This window comes from Orussus abietinus, unplaced genomic scaffold (genome assembly GCF_000612105.2).
Source record: "Orussus abietinus isolate OABI.00-Male unplaced genomic scaffold, Oabi_2.0 scaffold485, whole genome shotgun sequence".
NCBI classification, from domain to species: Eukaryota; Metazoa; Arthropoda; class Insecta; order Hymenoptera; family Orussidae; genus Orussus; species Orussus abietinus.
In genome coordinates this window covers 21945-30636 of record NW_019394742.1, presented here as the reverse complement: position 1 = coordinate 30636, position 8692 = coordinate 21945, and the positions used below count along the sequence as shown (strand labels likewise).

Genomic DNA, 8692 nt, shown 5'->3' with positions numbered 1-8692 from the left:
AGGAAAATGATACCGCTAAATAAATTTAACAATTATTATACGAAAACACAAAACATTAATTGAGAAAAAATTATTAAACTTTGAAAATAATTTCAAGTTAAAATTTTAAACGGTGTCTTTTGGCACCTTTGGTAGAAATAGTGTTAAAAAATATTATGTTCTTGTGGGTAAAACTGCCAAATCGCCCCTTGACATGCCTTACTTTGGATGATTGTTTCACTCCCTTAAAGTGTTTAATGGCAGATAAAAAAAAATACGTGTCGCTTAGTTTTTAGTCTACTATAACATATTATAAAAGAAATCAAATCGGAGAGACCGACCTGGGATACCTTCTTTGTTAGTTTGTTCCCCCCCAGACACCATTACGTAACAATAATATAACTTACATAATGTTTGTAACATGTCATGTAACATACATATAAGCAAGATTTGTATTACTATTTCTTCCGCAACTATATAATACTGTTATAAAACGAGTAACGTGTACATAACATATCGGTAACATGTCACTTGTTATGTTAAAATTGTATAACTGCAATGCTTACAAGTTTGTAACGACGTTATACGATATTGATGTATCTTTCTAATAATGTTTGTTATATGACATGTTATTCCAGTGTTATGTAAATGTAACATAGGGTGTTTGGTGGGTTAAAACTGAATGGACCTAGTAAACAAACAAAAGAATCTCACAAAAACTGGTACAATACTTGTTACCAAATTTTAAAGTTAATAACATTTAATTTCAATGTAGTTAAACATTTATTTAATTATGTACATGTCTGACGTACATGCTATTTGGTGTAAAACTCTGCCGAGTGTCGTAATGATCATTCAATTATTTATTTGGGCATTACGGAACGGTTTATTTTCAAATATTATTACAGTTTCTAAACGAATTTATATTTATCATTGAAACCAGATTAATTATTCGGTTACAATGCATATTGTTATTACAATAGAATGATGCAGAATGGTATTAAGATATTCTGTTACTATATATCGTTTAAAAATATATTTGGCTCGAAACTACCGAGTTTCTTGATATAGTTACTATACATATGGTACAGTTATTATGTATATAGTAACAGAATATCTTAATACCATTGTGCATCATTTTATTTTACAATTTGCATATATATATTAACGTCAAAATATTTATAAAACATTTGAAACCCATCTTTAACCTTAAGATTAATTATTCGGTTACAATGCATATTGTTATTACAATAAAATGATGCAGAATGGTATTAAGATATTCTGTTACTATATATCGTTTAAAAATATATTTGGCTCGAAACTACCGAGTTTCTTGATATAGTTACTATACATATGGTACAGTTATTATGTATATAGTAACAGAATATCTTAATACCATTGTGCATCATTTTATTTTACAATTTGCATATATATATTAACGTCAAAATATTTATAAAACATTTGAAACCCATCTTTAACCTTAAGATTAATTATTCGGTTACAATGCATATTGTTATTACAATAAAATGATGCAGAATGGTATTAAGATATTCTGTTACTATATATCGTTTAAAAATATATTTGGCTCGAAACTACCGAGTTTCTTGATATAGTTACTATACATATGGTACAGTTATTATGTATATAGTAACAGAATATCTTAATACCATTGTGCATCATTTTATTTTACAATTTGCATATATATATTAACGTCAAAATATTTATAAAACATTTGAAACCCATCTTTAACCTTAAGATTAATTATTCGGTTACAATGCATATTGTTATTACAATAAAATGATGCAGAATGGTATTAAGATATTCTGTTACTATATATNGATTCATGCTTTCTGGGGCCCTAATTGACTGCAGAGGGACCCCCTGCGCCATCTGTGATTTCCAGGTCAATTAAATTTTCACTCCGAGACCCCGTATTCCCATCCTTTTAGCATAGAAGCGCATACAACACTTTTTTTTGCCTTTATCCCGTTCAAATACGAGTTTATCGATTACCATAGTGTTTTAAATTGTCGTAAAATTGTCCTGATCCCTTCCTTTCTCATATCAGTACCTTCGATAATTGTATATTGATCGAAATATGAGAGCTCGACGCCATTTTGGTTCTGGTCTGGACGAAGTTAAAAAATGTTGTCCAAAGATCAAAATTTTGAATGTGTCAGGGCAATTCTTAGATGATCAGGAGTGATGTGTCAAAGTTTCGGACAGTTTGGTCTAATACCCTTAAAAAAAAGTGTTGTATTTGAATCTACTCATTTGAAGGGGGTTTCACTTCACCTTAACACTGTCGCGTGTACTTCATAATAGCCTATATTTTTCTTACTTTTCATTTGCAAAAGTGCATATGGAGTCACCAGTTACATTATTTTTGCTTTAGGTCAGCATTCTTCTGGTTCTGCAACGATGAACGCGGAAAGGTAAAGTTGCTGAATCCGGAGTATGGCGTAGGTGACATCGCAAAGGAGTTGGGTAAAAAGTGGTCGGACGCAGATCCCGAAACCAAATCCAAGTACGAGGCTATGGCGGAAAAGGATAAAGCCCGATACGAAAGGGTGAGTTTACGTTACAGTTACCTTATAGTATCCCCAGACAGCATAATATATTCATAGAATATAGAAAAGAAGGTGGAAAATATTCCTCATGTATATTCGACATTGCAATGATATTTTAAATACAATATTGGATTATGTACATATGATAATATTTCCCAGATATTGTCCAAATATTTCATGTTTTATATATATACAGTATTGGTTTAGCAATGTCATTTGAAATATGGAATACTATTCTATATATACTACAAATGTTAGAAAAGGTTTGTAATGTAACATTGAAACATTAAAGTTAATAATTGTTTTATACATTTTCACGTATACTCTTATTTTAAAAAATCAAAACGTGCTATTTTATGTACAATATTGGATCATGTACATATGATAATATTTCCAAGATATTGTCCAAATATTTCATGTTTTATATATATACAATATTGGTTTAACAATGTCATTGTAATATAACATTGAAACACTAAAGTTAATAATTGTTTTATACATTTTCACGTACACCCTCATTTTAAAAAATCAAAACGTGCTAAATATTTCGTGCGATAATGATAATATATTATTACTTTATTTCGAATACACATACATGCCCTAATACTTTAAAATTATATTCCCTGGGTGAGTACTTTATTTTTTGTAAAAGTAGGTACTTACGTTTCAATGTTTCAATATTTTATCTCCCCAAATGTTGACCCTAATTTAAGAATAGAATACTGAAACATGAACCTTCTGTATTTTTATTCGCGTAGCAAAAAATATCATTCAGATATGTATATGACATACTACTTCTTATGTGCAAGAATTATGAATTCCATGTTCGTACAATATTTCGTTAAATATATTTCAGAATATAAAAAACTGACCAAAACTACATTCACCCTATGTTCAAATAATGTACATAGCACATAAATCCATATCCTTTTTATTTTAATTAATATTAAAACATTTTCAAAGAATATTCTATGAACCTCTGTGTTATATATTTGTGCTGTCTGGGTAATTAATTTATCGGAAGCGAGATATAAAACGATCACATTATTTTCCGTTGCGAGAACAAGAACTGCAAAGAAACGTTTACAAATTATTCACTCCTAAGAAAATTACATATTTTCTAATATGCCTAGTAATTTTAATTGAAGGGGTTATTTTAAACAGGAACAAGTAACTCGTGACGGTTGTACCCTTTATACCCGATTTTTTCATACTCCCGGATAAAGATATCTGCCTAATTACGATACCCTTTAAGGTGAAGTGAAACACGTCGAGGAACTTGATCGACGTCGATAAAGAAGATTTTTCTAAATGCCTACGTTGCCAATGTTCGTTTTTATATTGACAGCTGTGTCGAATTATATTGGATGTTGTACCAAATGGCATACTTCACCTGTCGTTTACGTACAATAATTAAAAACAAATCGAAGTGAAACTCCAGAAATCCTCTGGATTCGTGCTTTCTGGGGCCCTAAGTGACTGCAGAGGGACACCTTGCGCCATCTGTGATTTCCAGGTCAATTAAATTTTCACTCCGAGACCTCGTATTACCATCGTTTTGGCATAGAAGCGCATACAACACTTTTTTTGCCATTATCCCGTTCAAATGCGAATTGATCGATTACCAGAGTGTTCTAAATTGCCGTAAAATTGTCCTGACCCTTTCGATTCTCATATCAGAGCCTTCGATACTTGTATCTCGATCGAAATATGAGAGCTCGACGCCATTTTGGTTCTGGTCTGGGCTAAATTACAAAATGTTGTCTAAAAATCCAAAATTTCAATGTGTCAGGACAATTCTTAGATGATCACGAGTCATGTGTCAAAGTTTCGGACATTTTGGTCTAATACCTTTAAAAAAAAAAGTGTTGTATTCGAATCGACTGATTTAAAGGGGGTTTCACTTCACCCTTAAGGTGAATCCAAGTAAAACTCCAGAAATCCTCTGGATTCGTGCTTTCGGGGGCCCTAATTGACTGCAGAGGGACACCTTGCGCCATCTGTGATTTCCAGGTGAATTAAATTTTCACTCCGAGACCTCGTATTACCATCGTTTTGGCATAGAAGCGCACACAACACTTTTTTTGCCTTTATCCGGTTCAAATGCGAATTGATCGATTGCCAGAGTGTTGTAAATAGTCGCAAAATTGTTCTGACCCTTTCAATTCTCATATCAGAGCCTTCGATAATAGTATCTCGATCGGAATATGAGAGCTCGACGCCATTTTTGTTCTGGTCTGGGCTAAATTACAAAATGTTGTCTAAAAATCAAAAATTTCAATGTGTAAGGACAATTCTTACATGATCAAGAGTGACGCCTCAAAGTTTCGGACAGTTTGGTCTAATACCCTTAAAAAAAAAGTGTTGTATTCTTCACCTTAATGTGAAGTGGAACCCCCTTCAAGTCAGTCGATTCGAATACAACACTTTTTTTTTAATGGTAAAAGACCAAACTGTCCGAAACTTTGACACATCACTCCTGATCATCTAAGAATTGTCCTGACACATTCAAAATTTAGATTTTTCAAAAGAATTCTTTAACTCAGCCCAGACCAGAACCAAAATGGCGTCGAGCTCTGATATTTCGATCAATATACAATTATCGAAGGCTCTGATATGAGAATCGAAAGGGTCAGAACAATTTTACGACAATTTAGAACACTCTGGTAATCGATAAACTCGCATTTGAACGGGAGAAAGGCAAAAAAAGTGTTGTATGCGCTTCTATGCTAAAGCGATGGTAATACGAGGTCTCGGAGTGAAAATTTAATTAACCTGGAAATCACAGATGGCGCAGGGGGTCCCTCTGCTGTCAATTAGGGCCCCGGAAAGCACGAATCCAGAGGATTTCTGGAGTTTCACTTCGATTTCTTTATAATTATTCTACGAAACCGACAAGTGGAGTACGCCATTTTGTACAATACCCAATTTAATAAAATACCAAGCAAAGAAACGTCGGCTACGTAGGCATTAAGAAAAATCTTCTTTACCGACGTCGATCAAGTTCCTCGACGTGTTTCACTTCACCTTAACTATAATAAAAAGAGTCGATATTCTAATTACCGTGTTCCGTATCGACCTTGAATAGTTTAAAGACAGGATGGGATTGAAAAATACTGAATAATGACGAATGTTCATTACGTTTCAGGAAATGACAGCGTATAAGAAGAAACTGAAGGATGGGCCTGGAGTAGGAGCCCCCGCAAACGCCATAAAGAACGATAGCGAAGAAGAATGGGAAGAGGAAGACGGCGAATAATTGGACGCGCGCATAAAGGAAGAAAAAAAAAATCTCATCTGTCACCCGTGTCCTTGGATTCCCGAAGCATACCTCACCTACTGTACATACCATTGACCTTAGAGTGAGCGTACTTACATTAGGAGAACAAATAACTACCCGCCAGTCCTCGATTATTTACAGTAATGGTTAAGAGAAGACACGAAGAGGGAGGAAATAGGTTGAAAAAAGGAAACCCGCGATTATTGATAATTATTTTAAAATTGTATGTATGCGTGAGAAGTGCAAAATGAGGAGATTGTATAAGTGACATTTGTATTTTAACATATTGATAGTAATATGTAAAGTGGCCGATAGGATAAGGAGTCAGGAAGAGAGAACGCGCGACGGAGGAGAAGGGGTGGCGAAGGAAAGGAGAGAAAATGGCTTGAATTTACCTGGATTACGAGAAGGGAAGTTCAATCATTGCTGATGTCGTTTCTGTTCTATATTCGAAAGATCGGAGTGAGAAAATACAAGAGGGGCTGAGGGGGAAGAGAGAGAGAGAAAGAGAGGGGAGAGAGCGTGTGGAAATTTCAGTGAACGAATGAATGAGAGCGAGTGAGTGAGTAACGGGGAAGAAGGGATGATAAACCGATTTAGTTAATACGGATTGCCCGGTTCGCCTTTACGAACCGCCGCGAGGAAGAACGTTCCATTTGAAATAACTTTAAATTAATGAACTTTTGTCAGTCCAGTTCGTTTAGTGGCAGAAAATCGGGGAGAGTCATGTTGTCGGAACGTTGCTCTCTGTTCTCGATATATCCGTATATCTTTAAGTGTCCCCTGTACATCCGTTCAACCATTGGATTTAGTAGTCAAATAGAATTCGAATCCGCTTGCGCAAATTCAGAATTACCGCGTTAACCCGGCAGTCGCCAGTGGCGCCCCCTGGCGGTGAACGCGTTAACGAGCGAGCTCTCAGTTAGTCCGACCACCTAATTCGCATCCGCCTAGAGTTCAATGTTCTTTTGTGTTTTCCCCTCCGAATTGGCAAAGGGAAGACACTTCGTCCAGACACTATTTTCTGTAAAATCAGAAGGTGGAAACCCGTGAAAACAAATGTGACGATACGACCAGAGAAGACTTCTCGTTTGTTTTCCTTTTTTATGTATGTATAACTATTTAAGTAAACACTTTGCGTAACACCAAGCCTGTTTGTATGATTTATGAAAACTGGAGCCGCGATTAACGAGTGTTCAGCAAGCACTCGGTCCGGATTAGTATAAATCGAAGTTCTTCTCTTTTCGTCGAAGCGCCGTGGCTCTCTCTTAATCACACATCGTCGAGTCCTCTCTTGTGATACCTCCCATGAGAGAATCTTAGACGTGTATGCTGAATGTATCACAGAAATAGTGACATCAGCAACAATAGTCTTTTTGTAAAATCAAGAAGCCATCCTGAAAACTGAAGAGGCAAAAAGAATACTAAACCGTATATAGGACGGCCATAAACGGAAAGAGAAGAGAAGAGTACAAGTATCGTAGGGTTTTCTTTATTACCATAAAAACGACTCCGGTGAGTGAGGAAAATACGGATTATATATAAGATGATGGCAGTTAGAGGTGCGCGTTTGCAATTATAATGGAAAGCCATGAAGGATAATCGATAGATGGTTGAAGCTGGCTAGAATTATTCCAAGTTTTCAGGAGGAATACAATAGGCAAGATATGAAGTGGGGAAACCGATATTTCTAAATTGTGACATGTGTTCCTGTCGCAGATTTCTGTATTGTATATCGCGAAACTACTCAAGACCCGCCCATCGTTGTATAATCGCATCACACAGGAGTAAGACCACAAAAAAGTTGATGAAAAACAAACGCTGTTCTGTTTTAAGTTGTAACGATAGCCATTAAATTTGGAACATTATCGTATATACCACTATGTATTTTATTCGATTTTGCCAGCCTTTCCAATCATCCTTCCTCTTAAGGTGAAGTGAAACCCTTTTCAAATCAGTCGATTTAAGTATAACACTTTTTTTTTAAGGGTATTGGACCAAACTGTTCGAAACTTTGTTACAAGTCTCGTGATCATCTAAGAATTGTCCTGACACATTTAAAATGTGAATCGTTGGAAAAAAATTTGTTAACTCAGCCCAGACCAGAACCAAAATGGCGTCGAGCTCTCATATTTCGATCAATATATAATTATTGAAGGCTCCGATATGAGAAACAAAAGGGTCAGGACAATTTTACGACAACTTAGAACACTCTGGTAATCAATAAACTCGCATTTGAACGGGATAAAGACAAAAAAAACTGTCTTATGCGCTTCTATGCCAAAACAATGGTAATACGAGGTCTCGGAGTGGAAATTTAATTGACCTGGAAATCACAGATGGCGCAGGGAGTCCCTCTGCAGTCAATTAGGGCCTCAGAAAACATGAATCCAGAGGATTTCTGGAGTTTTACTTCGATTTCTTTATAATTATTGTACGAAAACGACAAATGGAGTATGACAATTTCGTACAATACCCAATATAAATCGACACAGCAGTCGATTGGAACTTCACTTTAAGGTGAAGTGGAACCCCCTTCAAATCAGTCGATTCAAGTACAACACATTTTTTTTAAGGGTATTAGACCAAACAGTCCGAAACTTTGACACATCACTCCTGATCATCTAAGAATTGTCCTGACACATTCAAAATTAGGATTTTTTGAAAACATTTTTTAACTTTGCCCAGACCAGAACCAAAATGGCGTCGAGCTCACATATTTCGATGAATATATATATATATAATTATCGAAGGCTCCGATATGAGACACAAAAGGGTCAGGTCAATTTTACGACAATTTAGAACACTCTGGTAATCGATAAACTCGCATTTGAACGGGATAAAGGCAAAAAAAAGTGTCTTG

General features: G+C 35.3%; 1 protein-coding gene across 1 annotated transcript in view; it reads left to right on the top strand.

Moving 5' to 3' along the window:
- LOC105703422 (high mobility group protein DSP1) overlaps positions 1–7706 on the top strand; it is a 23579-nt gene extending 15873 nt beyond the window's left edge. Inside the window, exons 4-5 of the mRNA XM_023433150.1 lie at positions 2375–2549; positions 5698–7706. Of these exons, the coding sequence (XP_023288918.1) occupies positions 2375–2549; positions 5698–5808 (286 nt within the window). The 3' untranslated portion in view covers positions 5809–7706. The remainder of the gene's footprint in view (positions 1–2374; positions 2550–5697) is intronic.
- The last annotated feature ends 986 nt before the right edge of the window (positions 7707–8692 follow it).